This window comes from Hermetia illucens, chromosome 6 (genome assembly GCF_905115235.1).
Source record: "Hermetia illucens chromosome 6, iHerIll2.2.curated.20191125, whole genome shotgun sequence".
Classification (NCBI taxonomy): Eukaryota; Metazoa; Arthropoda; class Insecta; order Diptera; family Stratiomyidae; genus Hermetia; species Hermetia illucens.
This window is the reverse complement of record NC_051854.1, coordinates 97,385,342-97,412,072: the sequence shown is the minus strand read 5'-3', so window position 1 is coordinate 97,412,072 and position 26,731 is coordinate 97,385,342. Positions and strand designations below refer to the sequence as shown.

General features: G+C 47.1%; 1 protein-coding gene across 3 annotated transcripts in view; it reads right to left on the bottom strand.

Annotated features, from left to right (window-relative positions):
- The window catches only part of LOC119660184 (thyrotropin receptor), a 172,721-nt gene that overhangs the window by 92,306 nt on the left and 53,684 nt on the right, over window positions 1-26,731 (bottom strand). For all 3 annotated transcript variants that reach the window (XM_038068595.1, XM_038068596.1, XM_038068597.1), the window contains exon 2: window positions 18,847-19,495. In XM_038068595.1, the coding sequence (XP_037924523.1) occupies window positions 18,847-19,143 (297 nt within the window). In that variant the 5' untranslated portion in view covers window positions 19,144-19,495. The remainder of the gene's footprint in view (window positions 1-18,846; window positions 19,496-26,731) is intronic.

Sequence of the window (26,731 nt, the reverse complement as noted above, 5' to 3'; positions counted from 1 at the left end):
TTATTCTGCTGCAAATCTCCACCAGCTCGTCTGTGGTCACTGTAGGATTTGTCGTCAGGGATCTCCGAAATGTGTAGATTTCAACAAGAGAGTAGAGCACGTGATAGATGGGGATGCCATCATTTCCCCCGCGAATTTACATCCGCTTCCAAGCACGGCTCCTTAAAGCATTCCCCTCTTGCTCTGCTGAATGGCAAACTTGGGGTTTTTGCGGCTACCTTGTACGTATGGTCCTTTTGTCCCCGATCACTCCTTCCTACCGCCCTCTGAGCTGTTCATCTGGCTCGGTGACAGGCTGACCAATCCACTATTCCATCAATAGTTGAGTCCTATACTGGCGAGTGAGCAGCTCCTAGGTTTGGATGCATCACATGCCTTTGCGATGCATTGTGTGACATGTAGCACTCTCTCCTGCCTTAGTAAATTGGTCTACCCACACTTCCAAGGAGATTACCTCATCTAACGCTTTTTCACACGGCTTGATGTATCCTGTTTACCAGGCCTATTGTTCCCGCCTCAGTTCGACGATGGTCGCTGCTGGTGTCCCAGGACATACCACCTACCAGTGCAGGGCTGACAAAGGTCAGGTTTACGAGGAAGATCCCCTATGAAAAAGGTGTTTGCATCACCTTTATTAGCCAAAACTAAATCCAGCTGGGCAAAAGCCTCTAATAGATTTCTCTCCCGGCTTTCCCAAGCGTTAAAGTCCTATGGATTTCGTCCCCTTGCATCGAGAACAAGGTTGTCTAACATGTCTTCAAATTCAACCAATGTGAGACTGGGTAGGACGATGCAAGTGTACACATACACACTGCATATTTTCGCCCACAGAAAACCACTGGCCAACTAACTAATGGAGCACTGTACAGCTTGGCGACCGCACACTCATATCGCCGCTCTACCAATCGAATCTGTGACCCATACACCACCGTCACGATTTCTGTTCACTTATGATGGCAATTCCCATCAGAGATTCATAAGTGGTCTGCTCAAGTAAGTCCTGAGCAACTCTGCAATGGTTGGGGTTTATTTGAATAAACCTCATTTTTTCTTTTCAGTCAACGCCTTCCTGAATTCCGAGTATCTACCACTGCCGGCAATATATCGATTATCCTTTCATTTGTTTCCTTTGCACAATAGCGGGTCCCTATAGCGCTCCTTGGCAATATGTCCTATTTCCCCACACCCTCTGCATCGAGCGGATCGATCAATGCCACTAATGCACGCCTTCACAAAGTGCCATGGGGCACTTGAAGCACCTCTTTCATGAAACCTGCTCTTGCAGGCGGCAGACAACCCTTCCTATTCGAGTCTTTCCGGCCGACAATAATTTCTGTACTGCCTCCACTGGTAGTGGCATTGTGGTCGTTTGAGTGTTACCACAAGCTTTTTTCAAGCTCACGATGAATTCTCCTTTCAGTTTGTGGCGCGAAATTTCGAATGTCGCGAATACCAGCGGACAGATGACGTCACCGGCGCTCTACTCTGTTCTTCACTCTTGTAGCGAGTTCTGAACTGAGTGGAGCCGGCGGGATTCGCGGCAAGTTCCTCCAACTTAAATTGTTCTTATAAAGCAGTACATATTTCTTCTCTAGGTATTCTTCGTCAAGATCCTTGAACTGTATCTAGATCTCGCGCTTTCCGGTCCGAACTGTGACATTCTCCCCAAGCGAGTTCTCCACTTAGTTGCAAAACCCGTCGGTTTTGACTAATTCGAATTCTTTTAGCTCAAAAATGAGATCACCTTTCTGGGTCCTTTGGATCTTGCTGACATTTCCACCCAGATCTTTTAGGTCGGGGTCAGATTTCACCTTTTTTAGAATCTCCATGCAAAACAAATTGCCCTTGCTGGAGAAAGCGCTTGCGTCTGGGGGAGTTCAAACTTTGCTTCGTTCTTGTTTTTATTAACGGCGTTCGTCCATCGACCATTTTCGTTCTCCTTAGGTTTCCCTTCGATTGCTGGCACTTGCAGTTGGGGCACAGGCACTTACTGATAGCATACAAGATCACCGTCTTTCTCCTGAACTTTTTTCTTTGCTGACAGGTCGCTAACACCACGGTTCTGTGTCACTTGGGTCGCCTGTGACACTATTAGAATAGCAGCTTTCTGCATTTCTTTGGAACCCCTTTTCTCCACCAGCGACTTACTATAGAGGTTCCTAATGGCTTTCACCATTTTTTTTATAGCTTGATGCACGTTGCATTGCATTGGTGTAGATCGAAGAACTGAGGACCCCTTCCAGAATTTTTGTCTCGAAGTATCTCCTGTGGTCGTCCCTCTTGGACAAATGCGGTGGGTATCGAAACCGCCTTAGTCGAGCGGCGATCTCCTTTCAACCCATCATTTTTTGCCTTCGTAATTAGTGTTCTTGGCAAGGTTTTGCTTCGCTTGAACACCTCCTTCTCCAACTATAAATCACCTATGCCCAAGTAGTCCACCGCCGAGGCACTGCGGTCGAGGGATATCGATGGCCAGGAACCCGCTTGCTCACTCCCAAAAGCCGCCCGTATTGGGGTTCCAAGCCCCTGCACCGTAAGTTTCCTGCTTCTCTCGTCTTCCGTGGTGATTTTATGTTCTAGGTATCATTCCCACAGCCCTTTTGGTCCATGCACCAGAGATGAGTTGAATTGCAAGAGGGGCTTCCCATACATGCGAAAGGGGGTTGTACATTTTCTTTTCACAGAAAATAGTCATGTGAGGTATCAAATGAAAGAACTCGATTAGTACCTGTCAAAACTGATCTTATTTCTGACATTTCTGACAAAACCTATCCAAGCGAAAAATCTGAAAAACTGGATAGCCCTGGGATAGCCCTCCGAGGGAATATCTCCCAGCAGAACTCCGGAGGGGCATGCCTTTGGCCTGGTTATTTGCGTTTGGGCTCTTTGTGGAAGTTTCACGGTGGTTGCGGTAGTGCCCATATCGCAGGCAGAGTTCCTTGTGGGGTCAAGAGGGGAGTTGCCCTGTACAACTTGTGCACCGCACCCCTCAGTTGCAACGAAGGTCTTAGATAAGTGCCGCATTCACTGGTATGAATGCGGAGTCTTCACTCAATATAAACCAGTCTTACCGTGCCAGCCAAGGCAGGGATGTGATTGTGGTCTCCAAATCAATCCGTGTCCATAGAAGACCGTGGAGTTTTTTTTTTTGGGAGTAGGGTAGGTGAATGCGTTTACGCACAGAGTGTTGGACTCCCGCAACAGCACGCTGGCGGACTACCAACTAAACACCTCTCTGTCATCAGAAAACTAGCCTGAAACCGTTTGACACATTACTTCGGGCTAGCCCTCCCGCTCTCCCGGCTTTGGGAGCCTTCAAGTCGGGGAATTCCTTTCACCAACGAGAGGGGAGGGGAGCAAGGGAGTTGTTAGTTCAGGGAACCCCTTACCGTCCGATCCCTCCGCCGGTCGAGTTCAATCTTCTTCGTAGTAAGAAGAGCCCGAACATAATGCGCAATACGATTCCAGCTGCCAGCGCTCTTCAGCATCTCTCTGACAATGTTGTCTGGTGGGAGCTCCCCTGTGTCTGCATAAAGCTGCTGGCGGAGGCCGTCCCACCTCTCGCAAGAGAAAAAGGTGTGTTCAGCGTCATCCGCCACTCTATTGCAGAACACACAATCAGGAGATCGCGCCTTCCCAACCCTGTGTAGGTAAGACTGAAAATCTCCATGCCCACTTAGAAGTTGGGTAAGGAAGTAATCAATCTCACCGTGCTTTCTGTTCAACCATGGGTCTAATTTGTCGACGAGCCGCGCAGTCCACTTGCCCCTTGGCTCATTTTGCCAAGAAAGTTGCCACTCGTTAAGGGTGCGTTGACGTTCTTCACGGGCAACCACTTCTCTTAAGTTTTCGCCCTTACGGCGATAGATAGCTTTGCGCTCCTTGGCAAGAAGGACAACGGGGATCACTCCCGCAATCACCATCATAGCCGGTTCGGAGACGGTGCGATAAGCAGACGCCACTCGCAAAGCTCCCCGCCTCTGCACTTGAGCGAGGTGTTTACGATGCACCTCCTTGTCAAGGGCATCAGCCCATACCTCCGCACTATAGAGAAGGACGGACTGCGTTGCTCCCATGAGGACACGGGCCGCCGACATTCGCCATTAGCCGACTCAAGGCCGTGACTCCTGCTGCAGCCCTGCCCGCGGCTGCTGTGATTTGCTCGAAGGAGCTCATCTTCGAGTCGAGCATTAAACCAAGGTATTTAATCGCTGGTTTTGACTCTATAGTCAACTCGCCGATCGATATGAGACGCAGGGTCGGGATTCTCCTTCTGGTCAGGATGACTACTTCTGTTTTTTCCAGCGCAAGGTTGAAACCGTGAGCAGTCATCCATCCGCTTACCCGTCGCATCAATATGCCAAGTCTGCTTTGCGCCTGTTCAACAGTGCGTCCGACAACAAGTGCCGCTACGTCGTCTGCATAACCGACCAGGCGCGACTCTTCAGGCATATCGAGTCTCAGCAGACTATCGTAGGAAGTGTTCCAGAGGTCCGGCCCTAGGATGGATCCCTGCGCTACTCCCGACGTGATTTCCATCCTCCTCTGGCCCTCTAGCGTCTCATAGAACAAGGAGCGGTCTTTCAGATAATCCCTCAATATCCGCAAGAGATAGCTTGGCACGTGAAAGGAGTTCTCTAGTGTGCCTAGCATATCTGTCCATCTTACGGAATTGAAGGCATTTCTGACATCAAGCGTTATGAGGAGCACTATCCGTCGAGATCGGCGGCCGTGTGCCCCGACTCGATTAAACGCATCTACGACCTCCATAACAGCATCCACTGTAGATTTGCCTGTTCTAAACCCGAACTGCCTTGCGGATAAGTCCCCGGCAGCACGGATCGCTTCAGCGAGTCTACCCCTGATGAGCTTCTCGAGCACTTTTCCGGCCGTGTCAAGCATACACAGCGGTCGGTATGCAGACGGGAGCTCCGGGTCTCCTTTACCCTTACTGATCAAAGCGAGTCTGGCCACTTTCCAGCGACAAGGAAAAATGCCCTCCTTCAAGCACGCATTGAACAGCAGCAATTCTGGCCGTTGGCGGAACACCAGCCTGTAAACTTCCGTCGGGATGCCATCAGGACCTGGCGTCTTTCTGTTTTTCATAGTGAGAACCGCTTCTTCGAGTTCTCCCATTGTGAAAAGGGGGCAATCCACGACGCTTTCCGCGCTATTTACATCAACCCGTACAGGGTGTCTGGGGAACAATGCCCGCACAATGCGGTCCATCTGGTCGGTGCTCAATATGCAGGGCTTCCGCAGAGCCCCGATTTTCCGAGTGACAAGCTATAGCCAAGTCCCCACGGGTCATCATTCACCTTATTAGCAAGATTTTGCCAGCCGCGAGGTTTGCTTTTATTTGTAGCGCTGCGGAGTCTCCTTTTTGCTGATCTATATTGTGCCTTTATGGCACATGCCTCCTCGTTGGCGTACAAACGTTGTGCCAAACGGCGGAGCTTATGACACTCCTTCCGTAGGTCGGCAATTTCCGCCGTCCACCAGTACATAGAAGGCTTGTCGCGCCTGGGGCCTCTCCGGGGCATGGAAGCCTCACACGCCGTCGTTATCAGATTCATCACTGAATTTACGACGGAGTCAGCTGCGACACCACCACCCCCCGGAGTGCCCCCCAGCGCGGCCCTACCTGCTCCAAGAGCTTCGACGAACCTTCCGATGTTCACCCTCGCGACATTCCACACGCAGGGGGAACGTCGCGTTGGTGCTCGCCGGCAAGTAGCGTCAAACACTTCGAACGCAATGTACTGATGATCACTTGCCGAGAAGTCTTCTAGGACTCGCCACCCGTCCACCGATGATGCCAGAGATTCCGACGCAAAAGTGATGTCGGGAATGCTTCCTTCACAACTTGCACGCCGAAACGTTGGCGTGGATCCGGTGTTTAAAATTACTAGCCTGGTTCTCGCCGCCATTTCCAGAATCCGTTTCCCTCTGGAGTCTGATTGAAGCATGCCCCATTCAAGAGCCCTGGCATTAAAATCACCGCCAACCAGGATTCGTCCCTACGTGCTCGAAACGGCGTCCTCCAGAGCAATAAGCCGGCACCGAAAGTCCGGAATCGACTCATTCGGCGTCAGGTAAACGCTAAAAAATGGCTTCAGAAGAATCCGTCCCCCAGGCCTTCGGCAAGAACACGAAGTCGAACGTCGTCCCGAACCCAAATGGCAGCGATGCCCGATAAGTCCAGATACCATGAGGACGGGTCCTTGTTTCGGTATTGCTCGCTAATCAGCACTAAATCAGCATTTACTTCCGCAGTGAACTGTGCTAGCAACTGGTGAGCGGTTGCACTCCGGTGCATGTTAATTTGCAAACTGCGGATCATGGCGTTCGCACCCTAGCCCTCTCCAATTCCGCCCTGAAGATCGGACACCGTCCCGAGCCCGCAGTGTGTGCGACGCTTTCGCCAGATGCGCCACGATCCCTGCAGAGAACACAACTCTCGCTTTCCTTGCAAGTCTTCGCTTGATGACCCGCTTGGCCGCATCTCCGGCATGCTGTCTTCCTGTCCGGACCCTTGCAAGCTGCTGACGTGTGTCCATAGTCCAGACACCTGTAGCACTTGGTGGGGACTATCCGCATTCGTACCCTGCATGCTACCCATCCGACTACCCGTGTTTTTGGATAGACGTGTCTCTGGCGACGGAGTCCGTTGTTTCTTTTTAGCCTTTTTCGCCTTCTTTTTTTGGGCCTTGGAGACCACTTCGATGAAGTCTCCTTCAGGTACGTCGTCCTCTTTCCGCTTTTTCCCCAGTTCACTTTGCAGAGGGCTATCTGCGGTCCGTTTGACGCAAGCAGCATTGTCAGCGGGGAGTGCGACTGTTTCTGCTCTACAATCGTCTTCCGCTGCTCTCCACGTTCGTCTATAAAAGGAAATGCGGTCCAGTAGTTCCTCCAGTTCCATCAGCCCGTTTTTGACGCCTTTGCTGACGTTCCTCTGGAGGAACGTTGCCGACCGCATACGTTTCACCACTGCTGCGCACTTTCTGATGAGCCTTTCCTCTTCGGCTCTAGCGAGGACAGTCGAATGCACTTCCACTCGATTTGTGTCCAAATCCATCTGTTCAGGACTAGCGTTTCTCACTGAGCTTACTTCCAAAACAGGGGCACTGCAAGGTAATGGCGTTGCCATCTCCGCACGGTCAGTCGCGCCACTTGATGAGGCTTCCTCTTTATTTGGGCGCCCCGGTGTCTCATCGGGTATATCAGCCCTCGTTGCTTCTTTCACTGATCGCTGCGGTGAACGACGCATTTTTGTGCTCCGCCCAAACGCACCCAGCTCTTCCTCCTTGTCTGTTGTTTCGTCGTTTTTTTTTTATAATTTTTTGAATATTCTCCATGAAAAAGGTACCAGCACATCGTGTGCAAGGAGCGGGCCGCAATAGTCAAGAACGGGTATACCCTCGGGGACACAGTCCCTACCCCAGTTCCCTGAGGCCTGACCTACGCTTAGCTGATCCCGGAATTCACGGAGGGATCAACGCTCGCTCGGGGCAACGCGGTCTACTAACACCGGTTCAATGCACACTTCCCGACCAGGGTCCCGAAGGGGCTGGCTCCTGATAGACGTCACAATTACCACCTTGGCAGAGCTGCGCTCACATCACCCCGTCGACGCCGACAGAGAGTTGTCGACGGCTCCGGAGACTCCCAGTGTGTCCCGACGTGTACCGGTCATTCGCGGTTCGCTCTTCACCGCGAAGCTTTCTCGATGCTACTACCTAGGACGCAGGTATGCTGCCAGCTAGGGGGCAGAACTACTTACTCGCGCACCTCGGGGACGTCTCACCCCGTATTGTAAGCGCCCCGTTTAAAAATCGCTAACGACCCCTGAGGGAGTAATGCCATGTCCCATCCTTTCCTGCAAGTACTTCTACATACCATCTAACACCAATTGTCAATATTGTACTTCCAAAAAAATAGCAGGTTCTGCTATTTTATCATTTAAAACTATGGAACAATATATCACTTCTTCAAATATATATAATAACTTAGTCCAACCCACGCTTGATGCAACCCACCCATAGTGCTGATCACCATACTTAAACCTCATAAATTGACATTTTGTTTGCTCAATGTTCGATAATGTAGGTGATGATATAATTTATATATTTTTTGGTAATTTACAAAGCCTTTTTCCAATTATCTGCAAATAAACCGATAAAATAAAAATAAATCAAACATACATACCAGAAATGAAATGAAATGAATGAACATTGGAAAATGTAGAAAGCTAATTTCATTATTGGTTTAATATTCAATCACTGAATATTTTTATATTAGAAAATTGTTAATCTATGCTTAAACTATCGATGTATGTATTATAAAATATTTGCTCAGCACTAAGGAAACGGCTCAACTGATTTTGAAAGATAAATAGGCTTGGAAAATTTTGAAATTTCTGTCCCAGAGAGAAGTCCGTTCTCCATTGGGGCTAAAGGACCCTCTCACAACAGAAGATAAATGACAATTTTTTTTTTTTTTGCATAGTTGACAGCTGTGCCTTATCAAGCTCAAGGTGAAGAGGCTTCAGTGACTATTAATAACTGAAATACTATTTCATTGGCTTTATATTTACAATTTTCAAAAAGAAGTGCAAAGTGAGCTACAATGTAAGGCACATGCATACACCCCTCGTCCCAATCCGAATTCAAACCTAGCAAATTTCACACAACCTTCATATCAATAATAAATACTATAATTTTCTCCATTTAAGGCAAAGTCGTTTGAGCGATGGATTACCTTCCGTAATCTTAAAAATCAGATGAGCTTTAGTGTTCACTTAATCGATTGTTCTCCTCTGGGCCTTGGGGTACTCAAGTAGAATCAGCTTAGGCTTAGTCCCGTGTAACCTCATTTTTAGAGAAGAATGAGAGATTTACTTCCTATTTCATTATGTGTTTGGCTTTCCAATAATATTATCATATCCCAAGCTGGTATCAGCAAAGTTACCACTAAACTACACCACATTTAAATGGCTGGAAAATATGGAACTAGTGATACTGAAATCGTCTCTCGAGAATATTCTTTTTCGAACCGCGAGTAGATAGAGAGAGCAGAGAGAGGGACGAATAACTATAACCCCCGCTCCTTAAGGTATAGCATTTGATTGACTTAGGCTGGGAACATAGATATATAATAACACCACATTCTTTACTCCTTAGTATTTATGCGCCAGTTGACTGTCAATGAAAAGCATAATCTATCACCAATTGAAAAGCAGTGAAGATGGCGAATATACAGTTACTTACGACATTGAATTAATTTTCAAGCAAAGTAGTCACCTTGGGGCCATCGATCATCTAAGTAAGGTTATAGTCATCCTCACCGTGCTTTCAATTAAACTCAGACTCCTTAGTTCGACGGTAGACAATCTATTGGCGATGATGCGGAAAAAAAGCTCATTGTCATTGGCATTAAAAAACCAAAGGCAAGTAATCAAGAATAAAAAGTTGCTAAAGAGCAATTGAGTGAAAAGTCTTAGAATGGACCCTTGTGGTACACCAGAGCAACGAGGAAAGGAATAGGATACGGAACCACCAGAAGAAATGCTGCAAAAATGAAGAAGGCGACCCGTTTAATGCCAATATAGGAATGTTGAGAGAAGCAAGTTGGGGCACAACTAACTTCTGATTTATTAGGTCAAAGGTATTGCGGAAATTCTCAGAAATAACATCCACACAGTTGGTGAAGTCAAGTAGTAGTTGATGGTCCGTCTACAAAGCAATGTATTGTAATAAACGCTTTATATTAATTTTCGCTGTCAAAAATTGTTTTTCGATGTCATGGCCGCCACGATTCACACTTGCATGCATCCGACACGCAAACTGCTCGCCCCACCGCAGCACTCCCTCTCCACTCTCCTCAACTAGACGCACAGCTTCCTCAACCCGGGTACCGCAAGTGAAAGCGGACGCATCCCGCGCCTCTCGTCCTAGTCGCTATTTCTAGCTGGGGGGAAGGACTTTATTTGAGCCAAGGAGACCCGTTTAATCGTGCCCCCGGCGTTGAGGCTGTAATAATCTCGGCCTCGTTCGAGACTTCTAAGGAGCTTTCATAAGGTGAGTAGTTTCTGAAGAACATCCGTCCTAATTATGACGTCCGTACAGGATTTCAGATCCCTGGGCATGTCTGTCACGATTTTTGTGTGATTAGCGGATCGTGGCGGTTTCAGTTTAGCGTGCCTAAGCAGACTGGATTTCGAAAACAAGATCGCTGGGGAGTCTCAGATTCTTCCCGTATACCAACTCCGCGGGACTTGCAGCAAATTCTTCGCAATTGGCTGTTGGGAGTCCAAGAAGATGTGTTAGCAGCACCTGCGACCAAAACAGGTCGTCCATTATAATGGCCTTCAGCGTCCTGCGCCACCTTTCAAGCATCCCATTGGACTGTGTATAGTAAGCAGTTGTCCGGTGACATTTAAAGCCGAGGAGTTTGCTCAGCTCTGAGAAAAGAGATAATTCAAAATGCATTCCCAGGTAAGTGAATATAATTGCCCGCACACGAAAGAGGGGAATCCATTCTCGACAGAGGGCCACTAATGCCTTTCAGAGGAATTGCATCAGGCGACCGCATGAACCTATCAATGATTGTAAAGCAATGTCTGAAACCGAGTCTCACAAAGGGCCACTTATGTCGAGGTGGATTGTGTGGAAACACTTGGTGGACCGAGGGGCAACTCCTATCTCTTTCCTGACATGGTTTGTTGTTTTGCACTTCTGGCATGCGATACACTTTCTGGCCCAAGAATTAATGTCCTTGTTTATGAACGAACGGAAATACTTTGCGGTTAATAACAATTTCGTTATCCGAATGCCTGCAGCGTTAGATCGTGAACGGCATGAAATACTATCGGAAATTGGCCGGAATATATGGCCTTGCTACAATGTCTGAGGTCTCGCAGGATATATAGAAGATTTTTGTTTTTTTGTGCATACACGGAGGTGGAAAATCTTAGAAAGACACGTCCGCCTCAGCTCCGCCGTTCGGGTGTGGGATTCACACCCACTAAAAACCACCCCCGGTCTCTCCAGCCCCAGCCCCGCGGGACCACCATTGAGATATTACTTCGCGGGGTAGGTTTGCTCTTAGGCACTCACCCTTCTCCTATTTGCAGCTTTCCTCCTTCTTTGTTCCTTCAGCAACTCCTCCTGCATTTGGATGATTGCGGAGCCAACCGCAAGCCACTTCTCCTCGGACCCCAGCATCTCAGTAACCAAGCTCTCCGGAGTCCCGGTCCTGCCCAGCACATGGTTTAAGCTCCTTCTCTCCATCGCAAATCGTGGGCAGGATATATAGAAGATAGGAAACTCTCTAAATATGTATGTATAGTTGGTCCTCAAGCTCTGACGAACTGCGTCATCCTTTTGCGCCTCGGCGATTACCGGAAAATCAACGGTGGCGGGGATGTTTACCTCTGCAACATGTGACAAACCGTCAGGAACCACGTTATCTTTTTCAGACATGACATGACGGCTGATAAAACTTAAGTGCCAAAGTTGGCGAGGGGACGCTTTGTCGGGCTTTTGCTTCAAAGTAAAAGTCAGTGGCCCTTGTTCCGTGAATAATATAAACATCCGGCCCTCAAGGAAAAATCGGAAGTATTTAATTGGGAGGTACGCGGCAGGTAACTCACGATCGTATGTGCTATTTGGAGAAGAAGCTTAGCGGCCGCCTGATTCAATCCATTTTTGGTGAAGAGCAGCACCTACGGCTAGGGGTGCATTATCCCGAGGGAATATTAAAAGTGTAGCATCCACGACCTGTTACTTGGTGGTGTCAAAACCCTACACAGCCTTTAGGAACTACACAATCAGACGAGAATATTTTGTTTCCGGCCCAGACAAGAAGGCGCCTTAGGCAAGAAACGACAATAGAATTTTAACATGCCAAGAACGTTCTAAGACTCTTAACGGTTTTTGGAATCGGGAACCTCGAAATCGCATGCACCTTGACTGGGTCCGGTTGGATACCTTCAGGGGTAATCAGGTGACCGAGAAATCTCACCTGGGATTGTAGAAATCTGTACTTTTCAACGTTTAGTACTAGACCGGCCTGAAGGTGACGTTGAATAATGCACTCGAAATGTTCTAAATGCTCGGACTTAAAGGAAGGCGCGACCAGAACATCATCCAAATATACGAAACAGAAGTGGAGGTTTAGCAGGACATAGTGAATGATTCTTTGAAAGGTTTGCGCCGCATTGCACATCTTAAAAGTCATCCTAGTAAACTCGAAGAGTCCGAAAGCTGTGCATATTGCCGTTTTTGGAATGTCTTCGGGAGCTGCAGGGATTTGATGGTATGCTTTGACTAAGTCCACCGTCAAGAAAATACGCCAGCTTGCTATAAAGTGCGGAAAGTTGTGCATGAGTTGAATGGGATAGCGGTCTGGAATCGTCTGAGCATTCAGACGTCTTTAGTCGCCACAAGGTCTCCATTCGCCATTGGATTTAGAAGTGCCGAAGACTATAAGGCTGCAAATACCCTGCTTAAGAAGTTCTTCGAACCCTTTCCGCGCAACTATGAGCTTCTGTGGTGGTAATGGAAGGACTTTAGAGAAAAATGGGGAGCCAGTTGGGTTGATGTTGTGCTGAACATCATGCTTAACGGGCTTAGAGAGACTACGCTCGGTAGTGATGTTGCGGTATTTTTGAAGTACTGCGCGAATACATGCATCAGGAATAACCTCAAAAACAATGGACTAAGTGCTGGGTGATCATGAGGAGATTTTTCGTGATGACCTAAGGGAAATTGTGGGGTCAATAGGGAACATATTACGGATATCCGCTAGTAAACCATAGTGACACAAGAAATCCGCGCTTAAGATGGATACACTGATGTCCGCGATTATGAAGCGCCAAGGAAACGTTCGTCAAAATCCTAAACTCAAGCCGTAACCATACGTATAAATCAACGAAGAATGTGCTGCCGCGAGTAACAATGATTGGTATTAAACTGTTATGTCGGGCGCCTGTATCGACCAGGTAGTTGCGCTGGCTCAAGAGGCCGTTTATTGTGAGGCGACGTGGCGCTGCATTTTGGGTAGTAGTTACCAGGACTCCCGGCAAGTCTGATTTATTTGGTGAGAAATTTCAAGGGCTGGTACACTTTGTAATCTTTTCAGTGAACCTACGGTGATAGGTGGTAGCCACGTTAATTTTGTACTAATAACACGTGAGGGATCAAAGCTCTCAAAAGCCCCCTCCACATTCCCGAGCCTGGCCAACACAGAGGCGTGTAAGAACGTGTCAACCGAGCACTTTGATGGAACTTCAGTCTTTGCGGGCAGACCTTCACGGACCATTTCGCCAGCTTTTTAAGTTTCTGGGATAGATTTTCCCTCTAGATAGTTTTTGGCTACTTAGAATGACGGTTTGATCATCCTATTTCCTTTAGGTTCATTACAAATTGCTTCCCAACGTGGGGCCCAATATTTCCTGGATTCAGGTCTAATTTCTTATTTACAGGCCTTCTGAATCAGCGGAAGATAAGCTATTCCGGCTCAAAACCGTTCAATCGAATCAATAGATTCTCAACATTCTATGCATTTTCTTGGTCGACCTGTCGCGGGGCCTGTCACCTGATCTCTCTTGGTGACAGGCCCCGCGACAGGTCGACCAAGAAAATGCATAGAATGTCGTTACAAACATGATGATCGGATTGAGTCACAAGCCTCGGAGAAATGCTAGGGCGTCCACCTCAGTCGACGCGGCAGGACGGGCCCCGGTCTTGTCGAGAAATGGGCAAGGGTTCTTGACGCATGGACGGCGTCAGGACGTAAGCAAGTTAGTCCGCACACAACGAACAAAACAAATACGTGTCTGCACGCTAAATGTTGGTACCCTAACAGGAAAGACGGAGGAACTCGCAAGAGCCCTTCGGAAAAGGTGCATTGACATCTGCGCTCTGCAAGAAACCCGATGGTCTGGTGCCAAAAGCTGCGACATTGAATGCGAACGCGGTAAAAATGGCTACAAACTTCTCTATTTTGGTAACCCACACACTCAATATGGTGTTGGCATTGCCATCTCAGAGGGTTTCCGTGATGCCATTAAAGAAGTCGAACGATTTGATGATCGGCTGATGAAGCTCACCATCATATCAGCTGATCGCACTATTCACTTCTTCACCGCGTATGCACCACAGACAGGCCGACCTGATGCCGAGAAAGATGCCTTCTGGCAACTTCTCGATGAAAAGACTTGTCACGTGCCTGCTGACGATTACATAATCATTGCCGGCGACCTTAATGGTCATGTGGGTGAAAAGGCAGGCAGTAACAGGTGCCATGGGGGAAAGGGGTTCAGAGCGCGCAATGAAGGTGGCGAGCGTATAATCGATTTTGCGGACACCCATGACCTTGTACTTATGAATACATGGTTCATCAAACGATTGTCTCACCTTCTCACATTTTATAGTGGGAACAATAAAACGCAAATCGACTATATTCTCATAAGACGCCAACATTTTACCATTGTCACTGATTGCAAAGTCGTTCCCTATAAGACCATCGCACCTCAACATCGGCCGTTGATTGCCGTCCAGCGAATTAAGCCACCGATAAAACAGCATGAGGAACGCACTGGCCCGCCGCGAATTAAATGGTGGCGATTTGGCGAGAAGAAAGAAGAAACGGTCTCACTCATACGATTGCCGACCATTACGAATGTGGAAGAATCATGGAACTACATGAAAGACACGATCCACAAAGCGATCTCTGCAACCCTCGGGGTCACCAAGCCGGGTAAGCGGTACATCAACCGAGATACTTGGCTTTGGAATGATGATGTTGAAATGAAGGTCCGTGAAAAGAAACGCTTCTACCACAAATTTATCGACAATAAAACGCCTGCTAATTGGCAACTTTATAAGAATGCCAACCGGGAAGCAAAGAAAGCGGTCACTGTCACCCGAGCGAACCATTTCAAAAATCTTTACGATAAACTGGACACTCGGGATGGCGAGAGAGATCTGTATCGACTTGCTAAAAGCCGCGATGAACGCACACAGGATATCGAACACTTCTGTTGTGTTAATGACAAGAACGGTACTTTGCTTACCAACCGTCGAGCTGCAACGAGAATACTTCGAGCAGATTTCAACTGAAGAATTTGCTCATCCTCCACTTCCACAATCATTGCCGACATTTGGTGCAGTTCCACCAGTCAGCGCAACTGAAGTCGAGGAGGCAATGAAACAAATGAAATCGGGGAAAGCAACAGGATCTGACGACATCGCATCTGAGCTCTGGAAAGCGAAGAGCTGGGACCCAACACTGTGGCTCAGTGAATTCTTTAACCTGGTTATTCAGGAAGGAAGAACACCATCTGACTGGCAGGAAAGTACCACTGTTCCAATATGGAAAAAGAAAGGTAGCCCAGGAGAATGTTCAAATTACCGTCCGATCCGGTTACTTTCCCATACCATGAAGAACGCATTCTTGACAACCGTATTCGCGAAATCGTTGAAATAACCGTGAATCAAGCCGGATTTGTCAAGAACTGCGGAACTACTGACGCAATACACGCTGCGCGGTTACTCATGGAAAAACACGGTGAGATGCGTCGCCCTCTTTACATTGCATTTCTGGATCTAAAGAAAGCGTTTGACCGTGTACCACACGAACTCACCTGGTATGCTTTACGACAACACTTCGCGCCAGAAGATCTACCACGATCCGAAAAGTAAAGTTCGAAGTATGGCGGGTGTATCAAAACCGCTTCGTGTCTCTGTTGGTGTTCATCAAGGAAGTGCCCTCTCACCACTCCTCTTTGTCCTTGTTATGGACACCGTCACACGGGATATCCAACGTCCAGCGCCATACACACTGCTTTATGCAGATAATGTTTTCCTAGCATCTGATAGCAAAAATGATCTCGAGCAACTTGTTCAAAAATGGAATGATCGCCTCATGCAACACGGTCTCAGATTGAATTTAAACAAAACTGAATTTTTGACGACCGATCCCCATGAAACAGGCACAATCACTGTCAGCGGCAGTGATCTGCCCAGAACTGAGCGATTTAAATACCTCGGATCAACGCTATCAGCCAATGGAGAACTGTGTTATGAAATTGCTTCACGCATTAACGCAACCTGGATGAAGTGGCGTTCCACAACTGGTGTCCTTTGTGATCGACGTATCAACGAACGTCTCAAATCTAAAATTTACCGCAATGTCGTCCGTTCAGTCGCTCTCTATGGTTCTGAGTGTTGGCCGACCATAAAAGACAATGAACGCCGTCTTGCGGTAATGGAGACGAAGATGCTACGTTGGACTAGTGGCGTGACACGTTTAGATCACATCCGAAATGAGGATATCCGCGATCGTTATGGGGTTGCACCAATCGTGGAAAAGTTGCGAGAGAGGCGTCTTCGATGGTATGGTCACGCAATTCGTGCAAACGAGAATTCACTTGCCAAGATTGGTCTGAACATCGAAGTCGATGGAAAACGACCAAAAGGCAGACCTAAGCAACGGTGGCTTGATACGCTGGATGGGGATTTGAAAGCCTCGAGATTGCACCCAGATCAGGCATTTGATAGAGCCAAACGGCGAAGCCGATCACGACGAGCCGACCCCGCTTGTGAACGGGACAAAGGCTGAAGAAAAAGAAGAAGAAGAATAGATTCTCAACATTGTTCCCGGCTGGACCTCACTTTCACTATTTAGAAGGGCTATCTCTTCGTTTCAGGTTGACAGGACAGGTTGACAGGTTTGCACGACTGGATGCAAAAGTAGATGATGGAATAAAGAAAAGAAAAACAAGTCGGGAAACCGGAAGCTGGACGCTTCAGGTACGAAAGGTTTTGTGTATTTCTTAGTACGTAGCACGTAATATATGCATACATTATGTGAGAATATCCACTTTCGGATGATATTGACATTCATAGTCTTGAATTTGCGAAGAAGCCGCAATTTTGACGTATCATAACTTTGTTAGTAATAGTGCGATTTCCACCAAACTTTGCACGATCATGCTCTATGTCATACTCTATATTGTTGTGAAATTTCGTGGTGCTAGGATGAACTTAAGGGGGTTTTGCAGCCAATTACTAAAAATTATAGTTATATACTATTATTAACTTTATTTGTACAGATATCACTATGGAAGGTATTTCGGAGCCTAGGCACCATATAGTGGCAGCCTCCTGATTTTTTTCAGATTTTTCGGTTTGGTAGTTTCTGAGAATGGCCCCCTTAAAGGAATGATCACTTTCAACCCCCCGCACTCCCCACGTTTCTATCAAATGTCAAAACTAAGACCGGCTTCGAAAAGTACTAGCCGAGACCTTTAATTTGATACCCCACATGACTATATTTGATGAAAAAAAAATTTACACCCCCCTTTTGCATGTATGGGGAACCCCCCTTAAATTCGTCGTAAAAGGATGTAACTCACTGTATACGTGAGCGTTCACAGTTCCCACCTTGCTACCAAATTTGGAGTCAATCGCTACAGCCGTCTCCGAGAAAAATGCGTGTGACGGACAGACAGACAGACAGACAGACAGTAAACCGATTTTAATAAGGTTTTGTGTTTACACAAAACCTTAAAAAGAGGTATTTGAAAAAGAAAGTTTTGAAAAATGTATAGTTCCCAATGCCGCGTTTCAAACCCCTATCACCGTGGTACTCATGTAAGATCTGTGCACGCACATTTTTTCCATGGAGTCTACGACATTTGGTGGAACCTTAACCACAAATCAATTTGTTTGATGAGCTGCTCCATTTTCATTCACCCCGTGGACACAGTAATAATTAGTCTTTCAATTCGTATTACTTCTATCACGCAGCCACGCATCCCAATGCCTGCGCATTCAAGGCTCGCCACAATTAATTGGAGCGTTTCCACTAGCGGATGCTTTTTCAAACGAGATTTTACATTTTTCAACTCTGACTCGCAGTCTAGGGTCTGGAGCGCCTGCTCGTTCTGAATGAAGGCAATTTGTACGTCTCGGGTCGTTCTTCCCATGATGTCGATATCATCAGTATAGGCTAGTAGTTGGGTAGACTTAAAAAGGATCATGCACCTCGCATTTACCTGAGCATCATGGATCGTTTTTCCCAGCTCCATGTTAAAGAGGGCGCATGATAGGGCATCCTCTTGGCTTAGACCGCTGTTGATGTTGAATGGTCTCGAGAATGATCCTACTGCTTTTATCTGGCCTCGAACATTGGTCACTGTCAGCCTAATCAGTATTACCTATTTGGTCGGAATATCGAATTCTCTCATGGCCGGGTACAGTTTCACCTTGGCTATGCTATGATAGGCGACCTTAAAATCGATGAAAATATAGTGCCACTGATCCATATTCCAACAGATTTTCCATCGCTTGTGGCGGAGTTCGCTGTCGCTCGGCCGAAAAGAGAGAAAGCCAGGGAGCAACATCACACTGTAGCCGCTCAGAAGAAGGGAGGGGTATCAAACAGAAATATAATCCTGTTCAGTTACATTATTTGGATTATTGTTCATATCCCGTATATCTCGAAACAAAATGCCGAGGATTAAACGGATATTATCAATTGTAATCTGGTCCATATTTACGAGACATCCCCACTTTTTAATCCTGATAGCTTCTGTTTTTATATCTGCTGCCGATTAATATCACGAAATCTACCAAAAAATTCCCTGGTTAGTTCAAAAACAGCACGGAGCCAATTGCTCCAATATTCACTTCGCTTAAATGATTGCGACCTAATTTAATTATAGTGATGTCATAATGACTGCGTCAATGGTTTGTTTGGTTGCATTTGGCTGCCATTATTTATTAATAAATTCAAACCATATCAACTAAAAAATTAATCCAGTAATTTATAACTTACCGCAAATTCATTTGTTGAATTCCAACAGTAGCAGCTCCATCCCTTCACCGGTGGGGCATCCCTGAATCTTGCCATGGTAGTGAACCCATTTAATTCATTATTATCAAAAAGATCGGCAGTCGTAGCATTCAAATTCGCCGCTAGACTCACCGGAACCGCCATTTCGATCAACTTACACAAAATAAATAACAACACAATTAAATAATATTTCTTATGATTATTCGGCGCTACAAGCATCACACAATCAATCACAAATGTGATAAACACAAGAAAAGCCATCAACTGACTAGCACCCATTTTCCCACTATTCACTTAACTTAACGATTTCATAATTCGATTACGCGCGATAGAAATGATAAGATTTTTTCACTTTTTTCGTGCATTGCTGCATATTTGTTTTCCACGTGTGTCTTTTTCACTGCCTGTGAGCCTTTTCAATACGTCCGGTTTCCACGTGGGACCAATGAAATAATAATGCTATAATCCGCAACACCAGTGCCAGTATGTGGCAGCCAAATCTAGACTGGATTCTACACCGGCCTACGGCCTGTATGAAGCTCCAGACGATGTTTCCTCCAATTTGCAACATATTCGTCGATAATTAAAGCAAGAAACGTAAATAAGTTGTTCATACATCAACGCATTGGATCTAGAAATAAAGTGATAATGTGTTTATTAAACATTATGACATCTCAAGAATGGTGGTGTGTTTTATTTTTCTCTAAAAAATAGTATTTTTCACCTGACAAAGGTGATCAATTTTCATTACTAAGAGAATAAGAAAAAGTGAGGGAATCTCATGAGCAAATGAGGGTCAGAAGAGTTCGGAAAACTTTGGAGCAAGCGCAGATTCCATTGATAAACATAAAGGGAACAGATGTCAAAATTTCGGATTTTCAGTCAGATATATATATACATTTTTGTTCATACATAGGGGTGTCGAAAAATCTCAGAAAGGCACATCTGCTCCAGCTCGCCCGTGTGATCGCACATGCTCCAGGTCCTACGGGATCGCACAATACCTGTAAAACTTCGGGGAAACATCCACACCAATGCGATGTAAATACATTTGGTAACAGCCACCGTGTCCAGTGAGGAATTGCGTGAAATGATAGTTCACCTCCCCGTGCCGTCGGTCAAGCACTCCCCAATACCAGGAATAAGCTTATATGTCCACCGACCCTTCGACGACTCGTCCCACCTTCGTTGCCAGAGTCTCTGCGACTCCTCTCTTGTTGTTCGCCGATGATCTGCTTCTATTCCTGATGGACCCGCTTACCTCCGTCCATACAAGGGGACCATCCCTGTGATTATGAATACCGCATCATCCGAATTAGTTCAAAATGCGCTGCATACCCTCAGCGCAATCAGAAGATAGGCGGAAACCCCTACCTAGCAGCCTACTACACTGTTTTGGCCCACCTACGCTCGGCTTCATCCTGGCAAGGGCCGTGGTGGCTGTTCCATGTTTTCACAGGCGTGTAATGAAACTCGTGTAACTTTGAAACTCAGCTCGATTTCGAGGACCACGCCAAGGCATTTGATGGTTGGCTTTGAGACGATCATATAACTTATCTTGCGATTTGTAATGAGGATTGGCTTCGTCTTTTCCTCCGCCAGGCTCAGTCCGGCCCCCCAAGCCAGATCAGCCATAACCATCTCGGTGGCATAAAAATCCACATCCTCAGGGATTTTGAAATAATTACTACGACTAGGTCATCTGCAAAACTGACCAACGTGGCCTCCTCTGCTACAAGAAGCAAGAGCACCCGATTATACATCACGTTCCAGAACAGAGAGCCCAATACCGAACCTTGCGTTACCTTCTAAAAGGATTCAATACCGAATTCGGTGTCTCCTCCTAGACACCTGAAACCGAGGCAGTACGGTCGCCGGCCATCGTCAGTCGGGAGCCGGTTTGTTCGTTTCCAAAAATCGCCGACTTAAGACTTTTCAAGCTCTCTATTGTTCTTGCTGGTATGGCAACGTTGACAATTGTCAGTATTTTGCTTCCCACTAACCCCGTTCTCCATAGAAATACCTATCCCGTCCTTTCCCCACTTTAAACTGCCTGCCTAACATCAGCAGGCAGCCGTTGAAGGTTCCATTCCTCCAGGAGTAGTCCAACCTGCGCATCTCCTAAGTTAGCTTGAACCCATTGTCCATCTGTCTCTCCTACCTTTTAAACCTTAAACCGCGGTTCACTCGTCTCAGGAATGCAGCAAACTGGGGTGTTGGATTCCGGATCGCATAGGAACCGTTGACCCCAACCAACCAGCTACAACCTTATCCGGGTCGCCATATCGCCAATGAACGTCCTACTAACACATACGGCTGGGAAGACCGCTTACAAGATGATACAGCTGGTTTTTGTACCATCTTGCATCAGTAACGTATATGCATATATTTCTTTTTAAAATCGATTTACTGTCTGTCTGTCTGTCCGTCTGTCTGTCTTTTTTTTTTTTTTTTTTTTTGTTGAGGAGGTGGAAATCTTCAAAAAGACACTGGTCTGGACACACCAGCGTGTGGGATTTTTACCCACTAAAACCACCCCCGACTCCCTCCCTGCCCCGCGGAACCACCATAAGGTATTACATCACGGGGCGGAGTCAGCTCACTCCAGCTTTGTCACCTTTCTTCTATACGCGGCGCACGTGACCGCGTTTTTCTCCTTTCCTCTGCCTTTCGCAATTTATCTTGAATAGATGCGATCATGGAGTTGACCGCATCCCAATTCTCTTGATGTGCTAGCATTTTCGGTACCTGATTTTCTGGTACCAGCACCTCTCCTAGAGTCTCTTCTACATTCCTCCTTTCTTCCACAAATCTCGAACAGTAGAAGAATACATGCTCTGGGTCCTCTGGGACTCCATTGCAATTTGGACAATCGGGTGAGGTCTCCAATTTAAACCTGTGAAGGTATTGGAGATATCCTCCGTGTCCCGTGAGAAACTGGGTGAGATTATAATTAATCTCACCGTGTCGTCTCTCCAACCACTCCTTGATGGCAGGAATGAGCCTGTGCGTCCACCGGCCCTTTCCCGAGCATTCCCACCGCTCTTGCCATCTATTTATGGATCTCTCCCTCTCAGCGTTCTTCGTCCGCGATGAGGAAGAGGTTGGCTTTGCATTGTATATATTCGCCATCTCATCTGCCAAGATGTCAATCGGCATCATTCCACAGATGACGAATGCTGCATCATCTGAGACAGTCCTAAAGGCAGAGCATACCCTCAGGGCTGTCCTCCTGTAGACTGAACTCAGTTTGGTAGCATTCCCTGACATCCACAACGCCTCCCTCCAAACTGGGGTCGCATAGAGCATGATCGAGGTCACCACCCTGGCTATAAGCAACCTACATGTATGCCGTCGCCCTCCCACGTTCGGCATCATCCTCGCCAGGGCCATACTAGCAGTGGATGATTTATCACAAACATACTGTAAGTGTTGCTTATAGCTGAGCTTCCTGTCTATCACCACCTCCAAGTATTTGATGGTCGGCTTGGAAGTGATGATATGATTCCCGATTCTAACATAGGCGTAATTTCTCTTCCGGCGCTTCGTGATGAGGACCGCTTCTGTTTTTTCCTCCGCAAGCGTCAAACCAGAGCTCTCCAACCAGCATTTGACAGCACTGATTGCCTCGCTTCAGTATAACTCAGCATCTTCAAGATGCTTTGCGACAACAACCAGTGCTATGTCGTCAGCGTAACCGACCACTGTGGCTTCCTCCGGAAGGGGAAGATTAAGTACATCGTTGTACATGATGTTCCACAGTAGTGGGTCCAATACGGAGCCCTGTGAGACACCGGCGGAAATAACGTACTCCTGCGGTCCGTCATCAGTGTCATACCATAGCCTCCTTTCAGTTAAGTAACTATCGACGATAGCAGCGAGATAGGCGGGAATACCAATCTTCGCTAGGGATTTGCGTATTAGATTCCAATTGGCCGAATTGAATGCATTTTTCACGTCCAGGGTTACTACCACGCAATATTTGCTGGTACTACCCTTTCCGTGAATTGCATCTTCGGCCAAACCAGTAACCAATTTGATGGCATCAATGGTTGATCTGGCTTTTCGGAACCCATACTGCCGATCTGAAAGGCCGCCTTGGCTCTCAACAACCGGGAGTAATCTATTATAGATTACCCGCTCTAGCATTTTCCCCACCGTGTCCAAAAGACATATGGGTCGGTATGAGGATGGTTCACTTGGAGGTTTACCAGGCTTAGGCAGAAGTACCAACTTCTGTCGCTTCCAAGCCGCCGGAAATATTCCTTCGGACATGCACGCTTCGAACAGCTCAGCGAACATGTCCGGCCTGGATTTCACGGCAAGCTTAAGGGCCTTATTCGGCACTCCGTCCAGGCCCGGCGCTTTATTGTCTCCTATTCTGCCACAGATCTCCAGCAGCTCGTCTCTGATGACTGGAGGAATTGCCGTCACATTCAGAGGTGGCCGGAATATGTCGGTGCTCTCCTCTTGCTGGGGGAATAACCCCTGTATGATTTTCAGCAAGAGACGTGGGACACGTGATCTGCGGAGAGGAGCGGCCTCTGAATCGTCCCATCACTATTCTATAAGCACTCCCCCACGGGTTGATGTCCGCTTCTGAGCAGAGCTCCTTAAAACATTTTGTCTTGCTTCGGTGGATGGCGAGCTTGAGGGTTTTGCGGGCTGCCTTATAGGCGCACTCTTTCTGCCCCTGATCGACTCTACCTACCGCCCTCTGAGCCGCTCTTCTGGCTCGGTGGCAGGCTGATCGAAGACCGGTCAGTTTATCATTCCACCAGTAGTTTGGTCTTCTACTGGGGAATGAATACCTTCTAGGCATGGATGCGTCACACGCTTTGGCAATGCATTGAGCCAGATGGACGGCTCTTTCCGAAGAGGTGCCTGCTTTATCAGGCTGATCTAACCACACATGTATGAAGGTCTCCTCATCCAAAGATTTTGCAGACCAGCCTGAAATCTTTCTCGGTTTCGAGCATGATAGCTTTTTGGCCTGTGGCTCGACACATGTCTCAAAGAAGATTGCCTGGTGATCGCTGTGGGTGTAGTGTTCACAGACGCACCAGGACATACCACGCGCCAGCGCAGGGCTGATAAAGGTCAGGTCTACAACCGAGCCTGACCCCCCTTTCTGAAAGGTGTTTACGGCACCTTCGTTAGCCAAAACTATGTCCAGCTGCGCGAAAGCCTCTAATAGACTGCGCCCCTTAGCATTTGATTCTCTGCAACCCCACTCTAGGGCCCAAGCATTGAAATCACCAGCAATCACCTTTGGACTTCGTCCCCTTGCGTCGATAACAAGATTATCAAGCATTTGCTCGAATTCAGGCAGTGTCAAACTTGGTGGGGCGTAGCAGCTGTATACATATACACCACTTATTTTCGCCCACACAAAGCCACTGGCTGCCTGACTTGCAGTACATTGTATGGCTTGTCGACCACAAGCCCATATCGCCCCTCCACCAGTCGAATCTGTGACCCATACGCCACCGTGGCGGTTTCTGTACGGTTCACTTATGATGGCAACCTCCATCTTAGATTCGAACGTGGTCTGCTCAAGTAAATCCTGAGCGACCCTGCAATCATTGAGATTTATTTGAATAAACCTCATTTTCTCATTGCAGTGAGCGCCTTCCTAAATTCCGGACATTTGGCACTTCCGGCAAGTTGCCGGTTATCCTGTCCCTCTTTGGCTACGCACAATAGGCATTTGGGGTCCCTATTGCACTCTCTGGCAATATGGCCTTTCTCCCCACACCTTCTGCATCGATCGGACCGATCAATGTTGCTGGTGCATGCCTTCGCGAAGTGCCCAAACATGAGGCATTTAAAGCACCTCTTTAGTGAAGTTTGCTCCCTTAAACGGCAAACAACCCATCCAATCCGAACCCTTCCGTCTGTCTGTCTGTCTGTCCATCACACGCATTTTTCTCAGAGACGGCTGTGCGATTGACTTCAAATTTGGTAGAAAGGTGGGAACTGTGAGCGCTCACGCATACAGTGAGTTACATCCTTTTACGACGAACTTAAGGGGGAGTCCCCATACATGCAAAAGGGGGGTGTAAATTTTTTTTTCATCAAATATAGTCATGTGGGGTATCAAATTAAAGGTTTCGTTTAGTGCTTTTCGAAGCCGGTCTTAGTTTTGACATTTGTTAGAAACGTGGGGAGTGTGGGGGGTTGAAAGTGATCATTCCTTTAAGGGGGCCATTCTCAGAAACTATGAAACCGAAAAATCTGAAAAAAATCAGGAGGCTACCACTATATGGTGCCTAGGCTCCGAAATACCTTCCATAGTGATATCTGTACAAATGAAGTTAATAATAGTATATTACTATAATTTTTAGTAATTGGCTGCAAAACCCCCCTTGAGTTCATCCTAGCACCACGAAATTTCACAAAAATATAAAGTATAATATAGAGCATGATCGTGCCAAGTTTGGTGGAAATCGCACTATTACTAACAAAGTTATGATACGTCAAAGTTGTGGCTTCTTCGCAAATTCAAGACTATGAATGTCAATATCATCCGAAAGTGGATATTCTCACATAATGTATTCATATATTACGTGCTACGTACTAAGAAATACACAAAACCTTTCGTACCTGAAGCGTCCAGCTTCCGGTTTCCCGACTTGTTTTTTTTTTGTTCATACACAGAAGTAGAAAATCTTAGAAAGACCCGTCCGCCTCAGCTCCATCGCCCAAACACCGGAGCTACAGCGGGCGCGTGTGGGCTCTCTCTGTTCTCAGCCACTAAAAATCATCCCCGGTCTCTCCAACTCCAGTCCCGCGGGATCACAATTTAGGTATTACTACGCGGAGTAGGTTTGCCCTTAGGTACTCACTAAAACTAAATTCTCTCTCTGTCCACACAGGTGACGAGTAAAGCAGGATGGATTGCACCACTCTGGCTGGCGCCAACCTGCAACAGTGTTTTCGCCCACCAATATTCATTCGGCAGCATTTTTGCCAGTGCCATGGTGACACTGACTGCCTTTTGGCATGCATATTCTAGGTCTTCCCAAAGCTAAATTTGGTGCCAATTATCGCTTCCCGGTATTTGATAGGCGGCTGTGATAGGACCCTATATCCACTGACTTCCACTTTCACAGTGTTGTTTTTCCTGCGGTTCGTTATTAAGTCCGTTTCCGTTTTCGCGTCCGCCAAGGTCAGCCCGGCCCTTTTTAGCCAGGACTTTACCGCTCTCATTGTTTTCATCGTGTAGACCCCCACATCATCTGGGTATTTTACTGTAACAACCGCAGCTAGGTCATCAGCAAAGCCGACAATCGTAGTCCTCTCTGGGATGGCAAGAGCAAGCACCCCATTATACATGATATTCTACAACAGGGGACCAAGTACCGATCCCTGTGGTACCCTGGCTGGCACCCTTTGGCGCCCTCATCCGCCCGGTACCAGAGAGTTCTCTCGCCGCTTGAATTTTGTTCCAGTTGACCGAATTGAATGCATTCGTTCCAGTTGACCGAATTGAATCCCCAGAAATCAGTGCACCATTCGCCAGGTTTGCTACCATGTTAATTGCGTTCATCGTAGAGTCGGCAAATCGAAAACCAAACTGACGTTCCAACAGACCATTGCTGGCTTCGACGATGGGTAGGAGTCTGTTGAAGATGACTCTCTCCATCATCTTCCCCATTGTATACAACAGGCGGATAGGACGATAAGACGCGAGGCACATCTCGAAGGTGTTGGCGAAAAGGTCGGGCCTAGTCTTCATTGCCAGTTTCAAAGCTCGGTTAGGAATGTCGTCCAAACCTGGGGCCTTGTTGTCACCGACCCTACCACATATTTCCCGCAGCTAATCCACAGTTACTGGAAGTATCATGCCTTCATTTAGCTGGAC